Here is a 20,226-nt window from a genome sequence, read left to right as displayed (position 1 = left end):
TGGAGAATCATCAAGCAGGTTAACTGTCATATCTCAACTGATTGGGCAAAAATAATCATTTAAACTTTTTCAGTTTATACTGATATTCAGCTAGTCTCTCACATTTGTTTTCTATGTTTCTTTCCTTTTATGTAGCAAAGGGTTAATACTCCTTATTCCATTCTGCCTGAGCCAGGAGAGGACAGAAGACCCACATAAAAGGCAACTTCTCCTTCATTGAGGTGTCTTCTTTCCTGTAACTCCCAATTTTTGAAAGGGGTTTACCTGCAGATATAATACACGCTGCCAAGAAAAGATGGTCTCTATACCTTAAACCATCATCATTTTATGTCAGTACAAGCCAAGGGGAAAAAACGCTTCTTGCTGACATCCGCTTTCCCAAGAACAAAAATCCTCTACCAGCATCTAGCACAAGCTTGGGTTACTGTGATCTATAATTTTTTGTGTGGGAGCACATGTGATATGGGACAATACAAACCCGTGGAGGATTAAAGCTCAGGAAGTTTAAAATAGTTGTTGTTGTTGTGTTGTTGTTTTTTTGTTTGTTTTTTGTTAATTGGAAGGCACAGATCTCTTACCATTTGCTTGAAATCTCTGGAAAACTGAGTTTGTCTCAACTAAACATGTCCCTGAATACTGCTTTGTGCAGAATGGGTTTCAGGTAAGCTCAAGACTATGCTTCAGTAAGGCTTTTTAGATTCAGATTTTCTGAATTCCTTTTTTCTATTTCATTCAACTGAAACCCCTAAGGGAAAGGGTTTCTATTATTTAATTGGAAACATACTTCTAAAAAAGGCTAAGATGCTGTTCTCTGCAGCTTGTGATAGGAGTCTTCCTGATGGAGACCCTGGTGAGTTCTGTGCTTATTTTGTGCAGCCACTCCTCAGATGATGACGGAGCTAGCTACATGCATAAAAGCCACACTGGTGAGCAAAGAAAATGTATTGGCTATTGAGATCTAAAAAATATTGTTCTCCCATAAGTTTAGATAGTGAAGTAATTGAATGTGAGGGGATTTGAAAGATGGGGTCTACTGTATTTGATTTCACAGATGCTGAATCGGTAGAAATTTCTGATGAGGGAAAATTCAATAAATGGTTTCATTAAATATGTAAACTGATGGAGATTAGGAATACACAGAAAAAACCTACATTGTGGGTTATGCTAAGAAAATCATACCTTTTTCCATTTTACAGACAAAGATATTCTAAAAGAATGGAAACATCATCTTAGATGCAAATCTAAACCATCAATATTACATTGTGTATCCCTTTTTTCCCAGGTAATTAGGTTGTGGGATATGTTTCCTAAATTGCTACTCTTCCATTAGGAGATGCACTTTCTTTAGAGATAGTATGGATAGGAAAGTTTAAAGTGTTTCAAGGGAATGGCATGTATCCACAGGAGCAGCATTCAAGTCAGCAGTCAATATGGCTTTAACATTCAGTACTATGTGTATTTGGGGTAATGATCTTGAAAAGAACATTCAGGATGACATTAAAAGAAGTGATTTGCTGAAGACCGCTCAACAAATGCAAAGTCCAACCAAATTTATTTGTGAAGCTTCCATGTATACTATCAGTCTCTTGGCCATGTCAAGCTTTATGGCTGTGGAACAGATTCTTAACTTTTTGTGTGTACCTTTTTTTCCTTCAAAGAGAAACGTGCATAGTTTATTTCAAAATTGTCCCATGGGTGTAGGCTGACTCTTTTCAGGTGTTAACTAAAGCATTTTATTTGTGTCATCTGGTCAGATTTAGCCCATATGGACTACAGGTATAGCGCAGCAGAATAGTACTACAATTTTCAAGTAGGCATTTCAAAAGCAGAAAATGAAGGACCCCCAGGTTTTCTCTGATGATGATCAGGAGGTTTATTCTTCTGGGGATATTAACGGGTGGGGAGCAGGCTCACTAATTCTTTTTTTTGTTTGTTTTGTTTTTGTTTTTTTTGTTAGAATGGACTTCACCAATCAGACTCCCTAGGTCTTGTCAGTTTGTGATGAAGGATTTACTGATTGCATCAGGGAATGTTTTTTCTTTTTATTATTTACATTTTTACAGTACCTCCAAGGACACCACAAAGGATGGCATAAAATTGTTAGTCAATAAAACAAGGACTTTGTAAAAGATTTTTTTCTTTTTATCAGAGTAAAATAGTTTGTTTTTTTTCTCAACATTTTTATTCTGGAAAAACATAATTTTGTTTTTTTTTTTTATTTAAGGAATCTCAACAAGTTTTTGTAATTGTCAGAGAATTCAAAAGGGAATTACTCTGGGTCTTTCTAAATACAGTACTGTAGATGTACAGTAGGGCATTTTGTTAAGTCAATGGGCCTCAAAGTCATATCTTCACATTCCAATCAGACCATTGCATTTACAGTGTTGACCTTTTTTTGTGTTTTTAGACACTTTACAATTACTAACAGTTTTAAGTAACAATATGTAATCACAGTGTAGGGATTTTGCACATGTGGATTACCATAAACAATATTTTGCTACATTAATTGTCATTAATTTTAAGACATGTACTTTCCACACTGAAGTTTTTTCTTTTTTTTAACTGTTCATTTCCTGATCACTACACATATCTGTAAAAATATTAACAGAAGGGTAAACCTTTTCCTACAGTTTTCAAATATTGTTTCTGTAAATCTAACATTTTCACCAAACAGGTATATCACCTACTGCAGTTCTTTTCATTTTTTTTAGGTGTGCAATTAGCAGGTTTAATTTTATTTCAAATTAGTCTAGAATGAAATGAGGTATTTTGAATAACATGTCAGCAGTATTTAGTCCTTTTCTTGTTAGCATTCTAGAAGTATATTAGGATCTCTATAGTGCAGCCTTATTAGAGTCTTGTATGGAGGAGAACATATAGCTGTATAGCACTATTTTTTTAAAGGTGCATATCGACTAGCACACAGGTTCTCAAACTCGGTCCTCAGAACCCCAAACAGTGCATGTATTCCAGGTCTCCTCACAGAATCACAAGTTAAATAATTAGCTGCACCTGTGGAACTTTTAAAATGTGCCAGTGAGTAATGACTGCACCTGTGCACCTGCTGGATGACCTGGAAAATGTGAACTGTGTGGGGTCCCGAGGACTGAGTTTGAGAACCACTGGACTAGCAGATAGTGGAACGACAGTAAGATTACAACATTGTAATCGTACAGTTGTTCCTCTTCCGCTGTAGTGCCTACACTGAACGATCAGTCATTCAGTGTAGGCACCCTCCCTCATCCCTGAACATGGTCAATCTGACATTATCTGCAGATTGACCAGTATGTTCAGGCGATGATTGATGCCGGAAACGACCAGCGGGAGCGCGCATTGCTGGTCGTTTCCAACATTTTCATGCCCGATTTATGAGCGATTGAACGATATAGTTATTGTTCAATCACTCATTTTAATCGCCAAGTGGATACCCGCCTTAAGGACTGGATACTCCTCAGTGCTCTATCTAAAATGAGTTTAGCAATTTTTTTCACCCCAGATACACTCTCAAGGGAATATTTACTAAACTGTCTTTTTCAGCTGTTTTCTACAGCGAGATTTAGAGCAGCTTTTTGTTCAATGAGTTTGTACATGGCATGCTTTACCACAGCAAAAACATTGAAAATTATTACATTTAGCATTTATGAACGTTAGCTTTTTTTTTTTTCTTAGTCCTACAAAACCTCATCTAAAAACAAAGGTTAGAATTTATCATATTAAGATCCCTTTTGCCAAAACATTTTCTTACCTCTACAAAACATTTATTTTTCGTATTAATCAGTCCAGTAGTACTCCCTTCCTAGCTGGTTCTCCCAAATATGGTATAGGTACAGTATTTCTGATAACAATCTGCATTCTTTACCAGAACTACTGGATCCAGAGTCACAATTTATATATGAGTAGTTAAAATCCCATGTAATTACAACATCTTTATGCTTGACTGCCTTTTCTATTTGCATTTATAATTAACTTTCTGTACACTCTTATACTTGGTGGTTTAGAACAAATCCCAATCAGCACTTTGTTGTTTTTCTATATATATATATATATATATATATATATATATTTTTTTTTTTTTTTTCTCACATGTCTTCTCCTGCAGGTTAGGCCTTAAACATGGTTTAACATAAATACAGCTACATCACAACTGCCTTATTCCATATATAATAATTCAAGTTCACCTAAAATATCTTGAAGGCTTCTAGCATTAATTACAATGTTTTAAATCCAAGCATATCTGTTCCATTAACAGCTCACCCTAATGGTTATCCTGTCTCGAACACTGTACCTATCTTCAACACCTCCCACATCCTTTATTCAAAGTTTTAAATCTGCCCCCGCCATCCAATTTATCTTTTCCCCCCATACACACCTGTACTTTTACTCATTGAGGTACAGACCATTCCTACTCTGGAACCTGCAGCCCCTAGAGCAATTGACTGACAAACATTTTATCTGACACCGTCAGATATTGTAGCCATACACTGAGATATTTTACTATGTATGGTCATGGTATCTTCGTTCCTTTACGAGGGGAGGAAACATTTCCCTGTTCCCCTCCTGTGAAGGAACTGGGACATGTTGGCTGCGGCAGTGCATACACTAGTATCGGTACATACAGCCGCCCGATTATCAATGATTTTGAAAGTCTGACAGACCAATAATTAGTGATTGGTCGTTTCAATAAACTGTTCAATATAATTATTGGCTGATTGGGCCGATACATGGACAGTGTATCTCAAGTATCTGGACACAACTGTTGCTGATGATTATACTTGTCCTCAAATAACAATCTCCCACCCCCAGAACCTGCCTGCCATTCACTGCATTCTTATACCCATCATTACTGCAGCTGCCATTCCCCATCCTGACTTGCAACTTTCTGTTCCATTAATAAATAATTATGTTTAAAAAATTAATTTATAGTCCCTTTTTATATCGTGGAACCAAAACAGATTTATTTTGGAATTCTTACCACTAATCAACACAAAATACTTTTTTCAAAAATAAGCTTTTTCTTAATTGCAAATAACTACAATTAATGATTATAGAAGTGTTCACCACTTTTCCTAAGATGTACCAAATGAATCCCTGATGCAATCAGTTGTCTTCAATGGTCACATTATTGGAGTCTTTCTGTATAACATTGAAATGTTCCAATTAATTTTAAATTAATTACACCTGTGAGTGAGATGGGCATTTCGAAACAGAGCATTCAAAGCAAATCTGAAAAAAAAAAATATATTAAAAAGTACTTATCAAGAGAGATCAATATCCCCAAAGCACCTACATCATTATACGAAATGGACATAATATTGCATAGCTGTGAACTTGTCCAAGCTATAATTCAAAACTGAGCATCCATGCAAGAATGGCACTTGTTACTGATGGGATGGCAACAGCCTGGGCACTTCACAAACCTGCGCTTTATAAGATGTCGGCAAAAAGAAAACACATGAAATCCTGGCTACACTTTGCCGGAAAGTATGTGGCAGAAGGATTTTATGGTCCAATGAGATCAGGATTGACGCAAAATGTGAACATTATCTCTAGCAAGAAGCTTAATTCTCTACTGTGAAACATACAGTGCATCCGGAAAGTATTCACAACACTTCACTTTTCCACATTTTGTTATGTTACAGCCTTGTTCCAAAATGGAATAAATAATTTTTTGTCCTCAAAATTACCTCATAATGAAAACGTGTAAAAAGATTTTTTTTGAGATTTTTGCAAATTTAATAAAAAAAAAAAAAAAACCACTAAGAAATCACATGTACGTAAGTATTCACCATGAAGCTCAAAATTGAGCTCAGGTGCATCCTGTTCCCACTGATCATCCTTGAGATGATCCTACAGCTTAATTAGAGTCCACCTGTGGTAAATTCAGTTGATTGGACATGATTTTGAAAGGCATACACTTGTTTATATAAGGTCCCACACTTGACAATGCATGTAAGAGCACAAACCAAGCATGAAGTCCAAGGAATTGTCTGTAGACCTCTGAGACAGGATTGTCTCGAGGCACAAATCTGGGGAAGGGTACAGAAAAATATCTGCTGCTTTGAAGGTCCCAACGAGCACAGTGGCCTCCATCATCCTTAAATGGAAGAAGTTTGGAACCACCAGGACTCTTCCTAGAGTTGGACGGCCATCTAAACTGAGCGATCGGGAGAGAAGGGCCCTAGTCAGGGAGGTGACCAAGAACCCGGTGGTCACTCTGTCAGAGCTGCAGCATTCCTCTGTGGAGAGAGGAGAACCTTCCAGAAGGACAACCATCTGTGCAGCAATCCACCAATCAGGCCTGTATATTAGAGTGGCCAGACGGAAGCCACTCCTTAGTAAAAAGCACATGGCAGCCCACCAAGAGTTTGCCAAAATGCTCCTGAAGGACTCTCTGGTCTGATGAGACAAAGATTGAACTCTTTGGCGTGAATGCCAGGCGTTATGTTTGGAGCAAACCAGGCACTGCTCATCACCAGGCCAATACCATCCCTACAGTGAAGCATGGTGGTGGCAGCATCATTTTTCAGCGGCAGGAACTGGGAGACTAGTCATTATAGAGGGAAAGATGAATGCAGCAATGTGCAGAGACCTCCTGGATGAAAACCTGCTCCAGAGCGCTCTTGACCTCAGTCTGGGGCGACAGTTCATCTTTCAGCAGGACAACGACCCTAAGCACACAGCCAAGATATCAAAGGAGTGGCTTCAGGACAACTCTGTGAATATCCTTAAGTGGCTCAGCCACAGCCCAGACTTGAATCCAATTGAACATCTCTGGAGAGATCTACAATTGGCTGTGCACTGACGCTTCCCATCCAACCTGATGTAGCTTGAGAGGTGCTGCAAAGAGAGATGGGCGAAACTGCCCAAAGATAGGTGTGCCAAGCTTGTGGCATCATATTCAAAAAGACTTGAGGCTGTAATTGTTTCTAAAGGTGCAGCAACAAAGTATTGAGCAAAGGTTGTGAATACTTATGTATGTGTAATTTCTTACGTTTTTTTTTTTTTTTTAAATTAAATTTGCAAAACTCGCAAAACTTTTTACATGTTGTCATTATGGGGTATTGTGTGTAGAATTTTGAGGACAAAAATGAATTTATTCCATTTTGGAATAAGGCTGTAACATAGCAAAATATGGAAAAAGTGAAAAATTGTGAATACTTTCCGGATGCACTGTATACCCCTTTCACACCGACAAAAATCCCGGGTTGATGCACGTGATCGCGCATAAACTCTGGATTTTTGTCAGTGTAAATGGATCCAATTCTGGTAGTTTGCAGGATTGGCCACGTGTCGTTCCCGTGGCACCCTGCAGTGTAAACTGCGCGATCCGGGTCACGATGACCCTGATAGTGCCTCCTGATTGGCCTGCTTCAGTGGCGCTTGGAGATTACATCGTCTCCAAGAGTCCGCCGCAACACTGGTAGAGCCGGCAATATGAACGGCGCTGACTCGGGAATATCCTAGGTCGGTGTCAAAATATGAAAGGGTTCTGATCCAGGTTGGAATAGTGTTCCAACTCCCGGATCAGACCCGGCACTTTGGTGTAAAAGTTGTAATATAGAGCAATAAACCACATGGGAATGGCATAAATACAAAGGAAAACAAAATGTCCTAGAGTTGCTCAGCTAAAGCACATACTACTATCCTACTGGAATGATTTGAACATTTCTCTTCAACTGCTGTCTATCCTGATCTTTCTTTTGTAACTCCATGTGCTTTTACACAGTATTAAAACATGATAGAGTGAATATCTTTAATCAGTTATTGACTTTTTTTTTTTTTCATTTAAAGCTTTAGAGGTTGGTTTTGACTCTAAAGATATTGCTGCTATAAATTCCACACCAAAGCCTCTGCTAATGCCAAATGTTGCCCCTTTTATTTCAATAAACATTACAGAGTATGTTGTGCTGATTTGTGGTAGGATATCAGTGATTTAGCTTTTACATTTAAATAAAAAAAAAAATTAAAAGTCAAAACCAGGTTAGTTTTGCCTTTAAAAAAAAATTCTGGTTTAAATGTGGCGGCTAAATTGCCAAAATCTTGCAGTTGCTTGCAACATGCAGGCTATTACATACCCCATATGCTGCTAGCTGGTCAGGATGGTTTTCCTGTATATCTTTACATATAACAAACTTGAAACAAATCTGAACTGGATGTAGTCTGCCCCCACTTGAATGGCTGGGCACTTGTGGGAAGAGATTAAATTGTACTTACTGTAGATTAAAAGTAAAAAAATAATTCTGTGTGATCATTGCTGCTGTACAAATGGCCAGCTGTTCACTCAGTTAGAAATATAGTTAAAAACTATTTAAGAAGAAGAACAAAGCTTGGAATGAAGCTTGTCCATTGAGCCAAAACACTGGATATGTATAAGACAGCGAGTCTCATTTCCAGACCTCAAATACTCCAAACAGGTCATTTTTTTTGGATTTCTTTAATTATGCACAAATGTGTTAATCTATTTTACTGGATCAGTAATTATCCCACCTGCTACACACAGAAATCCGCAAAACACAGGCTGTTGGGAATATTTGAGGGTTGATGTTAAGAACCACTAGTATAAGGGATTTTGATGCCTGGTAAATGAATTCTGCAGATATTCCCTCCACAAGTAGCATATACAGATTGCCCTACTATTACTAATAAACATGTGACAAGTTTGTTAATTTTAATTTCAGACTCTAATACAGTATGTCTAAGGCAGTGGTTCTCAACTTGTCCTCAAGTACCACCAACAGGTCATGTTGTGTGGATCTCTTTAATTATGCACAAGTGAGTAAATCTATGAGGGTTGTTCAAAAAGTAATGCCTAAATGCTCACAACTCAAATTTTATTATAGATACAGATTTGAAAATTTGCAGTAAAATACTTTGAAGTCTTAGTAACAGAATGACTCTTCTCAAGAAATTCACCATTTGCCCTCAAACATTTTCTCTACCTCTCAACCCAAGCTGTGAATCCACTTTGGAAAAATTCCAGTGTTTGGTGTTTGACCCATATGGCGTTTTTAACAACCTTTATGTCTTCAAAATGTTGACCACGGAGACAGTATTTGAGAAGGCCAAACAGATGAAAGTCAGAAGGGCCCAAATCAGGACTGTATGGTGGATGTGGCATTATTGCCCACCCCATTTTGGCAATGGCCGCAGATGTTGCCATCGAAGTGGGAGGTCTGACATTGTCGTGGTGTAAGATAACATTTGACAGTCGAATTGTTGACCTTTTTTTTGCGGATGGCTTTCAGCTTCTTAAGTGTATTAATGTTTCATTCTCTCTTGATTGATTGGTATTGTTCCAAGTAATCGATGAGAATAACACCTCGGCAATCCCAGAAGAATGTGGCCATGACTTTGTTTACGAATCGCTGTGATTTAAACTTTTTTGGCCTAGGTGAACTTGGGTGTTTCCATTGCTTTGATTGGGCCTTTGTTTCTGGGTCATAAAGGAATACCCAGGTCTCATCTCCTGTGATGACATTTTTCAAAAACATCTAAGGGTTGGCTTCAAAGGTGGTCAAAAGGTCATTGCACACTTCCACCCTCTGGGCCTTATGATCCCTGGTTAATTGCTTTGGAACCTATTTAGCACACACTTTACGATATCCCAAATCATTGATTAGTGTTTCTACAGTGCCATGTCTACATTCAAGTTCATCACTGATATCTCCTGATGGTCACACAATGGTCTTTCTGAATCATGGCATCGACTTTGTGTCTGTTCTCTGCTGTCACTGCAGTTGATGGTCTACCATCATGAGGTTTGTCACACACGGACGATTCTCCCGATTGAAAACGCTGCATCCACCTTCTGACATTGCTATAGTCAATTGTATGCTCACCATACACTTTTTTTTCAGTCTTCTGTGGATTTCTGTAGCACTGCAGCCTTCATTTTCCAGAAATTCAATGACCGCTCTTTGTTTCATCTTGGATTCCATGGTATTTCTTGGACTACCTAAACAAAACTACATATATAGTTAGCAGACATATTAAAGTACAAACTGACAAAGTTTCAAATAAATGTTGCATATTATTTCAGAGTTATGAGCATTTAGGGATTACTTTTTGAATAACCCTCGTATTTTGCTGGGTCAGTAATTATTACACCTGTTTTCACAGACAGAAATCCTTTTTGGGGATACTCGAGGGTTGAGTTTGAGTAATCATAATTTCACTGTATGAATATGTGCAATAAATGACTCAATTTGAAAGCTCTATAATATGCTTACCTGTATACATGCTAAAGGTTCATTTGTCCAAATTGAATAACCACCAACCAAGTAGATTCTTCCATTATAAACAGCCACTCCAGACTCATTTTGTCCTTTGTAACAGAAAACAAAAATTGATACTGCTGTATGGCTTGTGTGTAAGTGAAGAAGTGACCACAATGAAACTGCTCTGGACAGATGTATGACTGTAGGTTAGTTACCCCTGATTTGTTCTGGTATATGATGCAAATACTCCATGCTGCAAATGAGTTGTAATGATTACATGTCAAAATTGTCCAAAATGTTTTTTTGTGTTGTTTTTCGTATTGTAGAAACTGAGCAGGGAAGGCTCAACAAAATATACAGCCTAGTGAAATAAGAGGCCTAATTTAACCCAATTCCTGACTGATTTGCAAACTTTAAAAAGTGATGGACTTAATTTGTAAGGAGTGTGATTTATTGGCATTGCCTGTAGCATTCTGCCTATAATTGCAAGTATGGCTCTGTATATCTGAGCAATACTGTTCGCTTTTCAACCTCCCTTGGAGCCTGGACACCCTAGTGGGGACATCAATGGGCATTCTTGAGCTTGCAGAAGAGTAAAGTTCTGCTCTTTTCCCTTGGCCACTGCAAAGTCAATTCTCTATTGGAAGGTGTACATGAAACATAGGCGTTGACAGTAACCACAAGACAGTACTCCATGGGTGGGATCCCACGTCAACAAAAGCATGCACAAATCCAAGGGATCAGTGCAATGCTTTCTACAAATAAGCTTGCCTGAGATAGGTCATTTATTTGGATGGGTTTGGCTGTGGATTTTCGTCCTTTTCTAAAGCCATTGCTTAAATCTGGAGTGTCTATACTTTTAATGGTAAAAACCATCCATTATGCCACGATGTTCTATTGTTGTTTAAGTCTGCATTCTCTCTGGTTTTCCAGCAGTTTGACATTTTAGAAATTTAGTGGATGTATTCCAGATAGAGAATGGCCAAATATGCAAAATCCACACTTAGTAAATATGCCCCAACATTTTATAGCGACAATAACATTAAATACAACACAGTAAAATTATGTCAGTTGCGTGTAACAAGTAGCGGAATGCAACTCAACTGAACCATAAATGAAGAATCACTGTCATATGTAGGCAGCTGCCAGGTACAGTAACTGACTGTCTCAGATGTTTTAACCTCCTACCAAGAGTGCAGTTCCAATTTCAGTCCCTGCTTACCCCAAGACCTCTTTGCTGAGCTAAGAGTAATGTCCAGCTAAGCTATAAAGGAGTCTATAGTATGTATTAAGTCTTGGAAAGAGAAAATGTGGATGGAGATTAAGTACAAAACAATCAACTCCTTTCACTTTGCAGGCTGTGTTTGAAAAAATAGTTAGGAGCTGATTGATTGGTACTTTATCTCCATCAACTTTATTGCTCTCCAAGGTTTAGTACATAGACCCCAGAATGTGATATGAACATTACAAATAGCATTCCAAACAGGAAACTATTTTAGGTGGTCAACCCCCTCACCTCGTTTGCAGTAGCACTTAGCATACTTTATTGAAGCGTACTGCAGAATGGTTTACGACCACAATTTATTAAACAAGACCCCCATGCAATCCACTCTAAAAATGTTTTCCTCCTGTGAAGCAATTGTTTGTTACGCTATAGTCGAAATGCGTCTTGTCTTATCTTTTTACCTTCTATCTAAAGTGCACATGCATCAGGGCACAAATGTATCGATAGGACTGGAGGCAGACATACAGTATTATTAGTGAATTGTTGATTCAATGGGTTAATTAAACATGCCTTTATGAAAATATTGAGCATCAATCCTAATGCTCCTCAAGGCGGTGTCCATTAAATTCCCTGAGGGAGACATGCAGGGCTTAAGAAGGTCCCAGGTGTTTGGGTGAGTTAGGGGACAATGGGCTGGGTCTAATGACTGAAGTCCTGGAGGATAATATGAATTGAGCAGAGGGAGACAAGTGGTTACCGGATTAAAGTGTCCAGGGCTCACATTGGGGATTGGAAGCATTATTGTATGCTCAGAGACGTCCAGCTGCTGTCTGTATTCTACATTCAATGATGTTTCTCTTCCCTGGTGTCTTTTCACTGCTCCTAACGCCATCCTAAATGTGTTTTGATTTTAACAAGAACTGCTGTAAATTGAGATTACCACAGTTTGACAAACTGGATGTAGATCTCCCATACCTGAGTGTGGGGAAGCAATATCACATAAAAATGATAGATTAGACAAAAGGGTGGTATAACCCCTTTTAGTTAATGAAATGAGAAAAATGGATTATCATAGCATAATAAATAGACCCCTTAGTGAGCCAGAGAACTTGATGTACATTTTTCTCTTGGCAGATCTATCTTCTGCACCACATTTAAGAAGTTGTGACCTGAAGATCAGACTAATATGGGGGTTTGCCCCTTATACTGTCATATGCACATCCTGCAGGTCTCTGTCAGTCGGCTTTAAAGGACCCGGTGCTGAGATCCCATGCAGCACTTCTGGGATAATTAGGGTTTCTCTGTAGCTTCCTGTATGAAGCTGTTTCCTAGAGTCTCTGGCATTTTGTCTTTTTTTTATATAAGCTAGCAAAATTATTTTTCAGACTTGTAATTTTGGTGAATTTGACTTTCACAATATGTGTATATTATATGACTGTACTATATTTTTGTATTCCTTATTTATTCCAGTTTGGGCAAAGTAACTCTTGCACACAAGCAATATAATGACTATGATCACACAGATAAAAGGGATCAAGTTGGCAGGTGTATCACAGTATTATCTGCAAATGCATTTTCTGTTTAGATCACACTTACCTGTGAGTAAATTGAAGTTGCAACGTGTCCACTGGTCAGTATCAATATTGTAAGAGTCTATATGTCGAACCAAAATCCGATCATTATTGTAATCTAAATCGTTTCCACCCAAGACATAGAGTTTCCTTTGGACTGCTGCCATAGCATGGTAAACCCTCCTCTGCAGCATAGGGCTGCGACTAAGCCATTTATTCTGGAAAATACAAATTAACAATTGCTATGGCATCCTGCAGTGGTTACTGATGCACACTAAAAAAAAAAAAAAAGTAAGATACTTCATGATTGCAATAAATGTGTGTGTGTGTAATAAATAAATATATATATATATATATATATATATATATATATAAAAAAAGGCTCTCACATGGGCCATATTGTCATGGCTAGACGACTTGGTCAGAGCATCTCCCAAACCTCAGGTCGTATGGGGTGTTCCTGGTATGCAGTTGTTAGTACCTACCAAAAGGAAGGACAACCTGCAACAGGGTCAAGGATGTCCAATGCTCGTTGATGCGAAGGCTAGTCCATCAGAAGAGCTACTGTAGCACAATGTGCTGAAAAAGTTAATGCTGGCTATGATAGAAAGGTGTCAGAACACACAGTGCATCACAGCTTGCTACGTAGCCACAGAACAATCCGTGCCTATGTTGTCCACTGTCGAAAGCGCCTACAAGGGGCACGTGAGCGTCAGAACTGGCTCACGAAGCAATGGAAGAAGGTGACTTGGTTTCATAAATCACATATTACATCATGTAGATGACTGGGTGCATGTGCACCATTTACCCGGGGAAGAGAGAGTGCATCCTGGTGCCATAAGAAGGGTAGTCAGTGTGATGCTCTGGGCAATGTTCTGCTGGGACACCTTGGGTCCTGGCATTTATGTGGATGTTACTTTGACATGTATCACCTACCTAAACATTGTTGCAGACCACCTCTAAAACAATCACGTCACTTCAAGGGCCTGACAGATATTTGCACGTTGCGCAATTATCGTCCGACTGCACATTTGTCATGGTCGCACTGCACACGCACCAAGGTACTTTAGTGATGCCACTTGCAGTGAGGATTTCTTTGCAAAGTGACATGCAGGGAGCGGTTTCGGAAGTGGCAGTGATAATGCAGACATGTTGTGACCATTTTCGGGGCATATCTTAGCCTACAACTGTGATCCTATATTGTATGCAGAATACATGGTGTCAGTGTCTCCCATGGCCATTCTGTGCAACCATAGGGTTACTTAGATGGTCAATTATCAAATGATCTGCGTCTACTGCTGTGTGTTTGTATGCACTTGTTTGAATCTGCAAATCTACCGGTGGGTTCTCAATAAATTTCCAGGTGGTTACAGCATTAGCATATTTTCGCACAGTAGCTGTGTATGGGATCACAGCTGCGAATACATTAGTGTACATCTCTGAATCAAACCCCAAGTACACCCCCCCCATGGCAACAGTATTCCCTTATGGCAGTGGCCTCTTTCAGCAGGATAATGCGCCCTGCCACACTGCAAACCTAGTTCAGGAATGGTTTGAGGAACATGACAAAGAGTTCAAGGGATGGACTTGGCCTTCAAATTCCCCAGATCTCAAATCGATTGAGCATCTCTTAAGGTGCATACACACACAATGTTTTTTTGAACGATTATCATTAAACGATATTGTTTAACAATAATCGTTTGTAAAAATCGTTCACTTTCTGAGTCAAACGATGAACGATTTTCATTCATGCGCGTTCACTTTTGTAGTTCAGTCAGACTTGTCAACTCAACGATTTTCAGTAAGGGAATATGCAAAAATCGTTTGTAGTTCTAAAAAATCGTTCATTACATTTAAATGAACATAGTAAATGAACAACTTTAGTAAACGATTTTAGTTAATTTTTTCAAGGGAGAAAATCGTTTACTAAAATCGTTCATTAACTAAATCGTTGTGTGTGTGCAGTTTTAGAGGTGCTGGAAAAACAAGTCCGAGCCATGGAGGTCCCACCTTGCAACTTAAAAGTTCAGTGGCTAATGGCTTGGTGACATATACCACAGGACACTTTCAGAGGTATTGTGTTATCCGTGCCTCGTTGGGTCATTTCTATTTCGGTGACACAAGCTTTACCTACACAATATTTGGTAGGTGTGTATGTATATATATAGAAATAACGCCGGCACTCCACAATATAATCAGTACCTGCCTGGGTGCCCTCTAATGGTGTATAAACCAAGTATATAGGGAAAAACAGCGGCACTCTCAGGACTTGAAAAATAAATGAGACACGACTCCAAGAGATCAGCGTCCAACGTTTCAGTCGGTGTGACTTTTATAAAAGTCACACCGACTGAAACGTTGGACGCTGATCTCTTGGAGTCGTGAGTCTCATTTATTTTTCAAGTCCTGAGAGTGCCGCTGTTTTTCCCTATATATATATATATATATATGTATATATACACACACACAAGTGTGTCAGAGTATCATCCACATGAATGCCAGGAACCAAGGTTTCCCATCGATACATTGTACAGAGCGTCATACTGCCCTCGCTGTCTTCCCATAGTGCATGCTGGTGCCATCTCTTGCCCAGGTAAACAACGCACTCGGCAAAGTGTGTTTGTATAAATATGTTGAATTTTGTTGTAGACATTGGATCCATAATTCATTGTGAAATTTGGAACACCATCCCTAAAAGTTATGACCAGAATGGGCTGGAACTAAATTAGTGTGATCATGTACTTAAATAGTCAGTTTTAGTGAAGGACATTGGGCCTGATTCAAAGTTGGATTCTGTAGGCCATGCTACATTGTGCAATAGCCACAGGAGGTGTCTTAAGTAATAATTATACGCCCACTACCATCTTTTCTGATCCGAAGCTGTGTTCAGAGAAGCAGCCATAGGTTCAACTGCGTGAACATCAGTTATCTGAGTAACCGACAGGTTACTCAAGGTGGCCATGTATTTCATGCTGCCGGGGCTAGTGAAGCTGCCACTGGCCTCGGCATGCCTAGAAAACTGGGTCAACACACCCACGATTTCTGGGACACTGGCCAACCGCCACCCCCTTCCCTGCCCTAAAGATCCGCAGCATATCAATCATGCTGCGGCTTAGGGGGAACTGCGACTTTGCAGACACAAATCTGTACATGCACAGTACAGATTATGCACAATTTGCCAAACATCTGAGTTGTATGTAAACCATTGGGTTTGTGTACAACTTTGAATCAGGCCCATTATTAATAGTGGTCATATATGCAGTAAATAAGCCAGGGATTTCATGGTTTCATGTGTACAGCTAGAAGGTAGGTGGCAGCAGACATGATCAGGCAAATTGGTTTGCTTTAATGACTGGTGGCACTGGAGATGTCCAGTGGAAGAAGAAAGAAAATAAGGGGACATCTTCCTGCAACGTTGAGCTAATGAACTGTTGGCTGTTTCTCCAAGAGAAGATAATATCTTGTCATACATTTCATTTTCATTACACAAAATTATATACTTCATATACACCATTTCACTATTTTGTCATGTTTTATATTATAAAGCACATCATGTTTATGCTTTATAATATAAAGCTTTGTAGTCTAATTAAAAGAATACACGGTTATTATTAGAAAGTATACATTTAAATGCAGTATAGTTGGAGTATATTTTCTCAATTTCTGAATGTGTCTTTTTACCATCCACAGAAAGCACAGATTACGTGGACAGTTTATAAAACACATCAACATATTAATTAAATGTGTAACTTGCATGTTTCTCCTGGGTTCATTAAGTAAACTTTATAATCAAATTGTACACATTAACTAGGACAGGATCAGGAATTACTACTGTATTTTGCATCATTAACAGCAATGTCCCAAAATAGAAAGATAAAGATGCCATCTGATTTGCAAAATATCCTGTCCCCTGATTAAAGCATTCTTTCCTCTACTGCAATGCCTGCCAGGTGAACCATAACACAAGCAGAGAGGCACAGGGGCCTGAGTAAGGTCACGGCTAAAACGGCAATGTTTGAATACTAATCAGTGATGGGGAAGCAGAGGTCACCGCAGCCTGTCTGCTAGCAGGTAGCTCTGTGCTCGGTGGCAGATGGCAGTCATTATTGACTCTTTACAAAGGCCTTGCTTAAAGCCATGCCCCAGTGCTCAATGATAGATTCATTGAGATGCAGAGCGGGTACAAGCAGATGTGGTTTGCCAGGGCCCACCGTAAACAATATGCCAGCAGAATATAAAAAAATGAGACTGTGCGCAAACATGAAGCCATCCTCATTTTATAAACTTTCAATGATTAACCGTCTGTGTGCTTGGAATAGCATACCTTACAATTACCTGGCAAGGAAGCATAGCTGTGATATTTCCACAAAAGTGCAACAAAACCTATATTCTATAACTGTTGTTAACACTTCCTAATAAATTAAAGGGTAAAAGTGTTCCAGAGGTTTTTTCTTTTGTTCCTCCAGCCTTCCTGAAAGCCCTACAGATACCGTTGAGTGACCTTTTTTTTGAATAGTAATTGGCCTGCAAACACATAGTGTAATTCTATCAGAAATGTGCTAGTCTTCTTGTAAATGTTTGAATAACATCATTAAATCATTCTCAAAGGAGTTTGGCAGATTAGTAATTAGGGGCACAAGGTTACCTATATTTGTAGCAATAAGAAAACTTCATTTTATTTTGTAGGATGAGTTAATGGTCTGCTTTTACAAAAGTATTTTGTTGGGGGTACACTGACTTTTTTTTTTTAGAAAAGGACTTGATTTCTCCACTGCCCCCAAGTGATGTCATGTCTCAACCTGTTTTCTTAATTGGATGCATTTGCACTTTTATAGCATTTTAGGTGCACTTTGGTCAATGTACTAAAACCTTTTAACACACAAAAGTGTGAGATGTAAATAAAACAGTCACATTCTCATCAGTAAGACTGATGCTGAACAAAAGAACTCATTTAGAAGGAAGAGAGGTTGGATTTTAAAGCATTTTTGCATGGATGTACACAAGCGAAACATTTTGCATAAAGTCGCAGCTGCGGGTGCTTCTGTGTCCACCCCTGAATCAATCACTTCACTACTTCATGTGCATTCGGTCATTGCCAGGGAGAGATCCTACCAAGAAATGCAATGTGTTCTGAGATGAAACAGGTGGCAAACACAAAAGTGGACCAGATCTTTCCCTGTATAGCATCTTAAGCCGTGTACACATTACACGATGATATGAATTACATATCTCACAATCTGGTGAACGACCACACAATATGTTTTTCACCAGCTGCCACCACAAGCATGGGGTTGTTCATCAAATTGACATGAACAACCCCATGGGAGCATGCATGGTCGCTCATAGTGGGTACACACTTGCCAATGTGGACGATATGTCGGCCGGATCTGACTACAAATTGTCTAGTATGTACCCACCTTTATGGAGCATACACACGGTCAGATTTCTCAGATCTGTCAGGTGAACGATTTTACCAAAGATTTGAACGATTGAACGATTTTTGACTGCATTAAATTGAATGGAATCGTGCAAGTCTGACTGCAAACACCTCAGATGTCAGAGATCGTTATCTGACCATCGGGAACGCGCATCGTTCATCGTCCATCATTCAGGCATGTCAGATATGGCAGATTTTCCTTCAGATATGAACGATTGAACGATTTTTTAAATCGTTATCATTCAGATCTGAAGAAAAATCTGACCGTGTGTATGCACCATTAGAATGCTCCTGCAGCTCAACGTGTAAATGGCAGAGAGCAGGAGCAAGGTTTGCTTGAACACAGGCTCCAGGGGGTCCAAGTGCCCCAAGCTACACCCCCATCCTTCACTGCAGGAACAAGGACACCAGTGGTATAATGTGCTGTCGAATAATTCAGCCAGATGTCACCACTCTGGGGAACCTATTAAATATTATTACATTCAAGGGAAATTTAACGTTACGGGTCCCCCTAAAAAAACTGGTGTTTTTTTCTGGAAATATCCCACAAATATTAATTAAAATTGGAATCTCGCCAAGAAGGCTTCCACAAATACAACAGGAAGCTAACAGAGACCTGTACCACATCAACAACAAGCTTGAGGATCTTAGGGCCTGATTCAGCAAGAATCACTATACTGCTTATACGCATGCAACACAGTTGCTAATATCAGCGGTGATATGCAAATGTTTGCATTCTCATTGTGATCGCAGCCTAACATAAGGACCCCCACTTCCCCTTACTCACATAGCAAAATAATCTGTAACACCGGACCCATAAGCACAGTAAAGGCAGGGTCATACCTCACTTAGGAACTGCTAACTTCAGTGCATGCTATGAGGCCTCAGGCTGTGTATGGTATTGCAGTGGATAATTTAAACACGCTCGACCACCTCCTGGCACCACCCACAAACGGCACTTCCTGTCAATCACTCGATCGCAGTGGCTAATTTGCACACTGCGATGCATGCGCAGTGCGAAATACTCTGCCAACTGCGTGCGTATTAGCAACTGTGATCCTTGAATGAGGATATGGAAAATTGTAAAAGACGCAACAAAATTCACATCTGAAACCATGTGGAACCCATTAAACCTGATAATCTTGAATTTTACTTGTAAGGCCTGTTTACTACACTCCTTCTTAAACTCTGTTCCCACACTGTCCTACTGGAGAGAGTCCATTGGGCCCAGCGTCCTAAGCTAGGGACAACAAACTACCGCAAGATGTCAACATTTGTTTCCTTAATTACAAAGTTAATGAGCAGATTATGTTGCAGACCAAAGGAAAACCTTAAATTCTTTATAATACTGTCAAGCTACAAAGTTGACAAGATCTGTCTCCAGTGACAATTGCTAGAGTCAAGAACTTACAGATCTCACCCGTAGCTTCTGGGATAGAGAAATTCACTATAGGTGGGGATAACCATTCAAGTTGGTTTTTGACCACGAAGACAAGATATTCATCATCTGCAACCATAGGGAAGGCAAGGATTTGCTTACTCACCTTGAAGAATCTGGTTCCCCCCCAAGAGAGTTCACCTCTTCCCAGAGCCCTCACAATGGCTATTGCCATTTGTTCAGGAATCCTAGGCTACTCTGTTCCTCCGCCCTCTCCTATTAATAAGCTGATGCCACCCCCTTACTCCCCTAACCTAGTCTCTTTGCCAAAGTCCCTTAGCTCTGACCCCTATCCCTTTTCACTTCACTTGCCTTTAGTAATGTTTATCATATATTAA

The 20,226-nt window shown here is 39.3% G+C and overlaps 1 protein-coding gene across 2 annotated transcripts in view; it reads right to left on the bottom strand.

The window, feature by feature from the left end:
• The window catches only part of KLHL32 (kelch like family member 32), a 228,100-nt gene that overhangs the window by 1,401 nt on the left and 206,473 nt on the right, over positions 1-20,226 (bottom strand). For both annotated transcript variants that reach the window (XM_088472157.1, XM_088472167.1), the window contains 2 exons: positions 13,039-13,231; positions 10,230-10,324 (listed from right to left, as the gene is read on the bottom strand). In XM_088472157.1, coding sequence (XP_088328283.1) covers positions 10,230-10,324; positions 13,039-13,231 — 288 coding nt within the window. The remainder of the gene's footprint in view (positions 1-10,229; positions 10,325-13,038; positions 13,232-20,226) is intronic.

The sequence above is a fragment of the Taudactylus pleione genome, unplaced genomic scaffold (genome assembly GCF_031769625.1).
Source record: "Taudactylus pleione unplaced genomic scaffold, aTauple2 ptg000015l, whole genome shotgun sequence".
NCBI lineage: Eukaryota > Metazoa > Chordata > Amphibia > Anura > Myobatrachidae > Taudactylus > Taudactylus pleione.
Note: the sequence above shows the minus strand (reverse complement) of the source record. Positions and strands in the feature narration are given on the sequence as shown.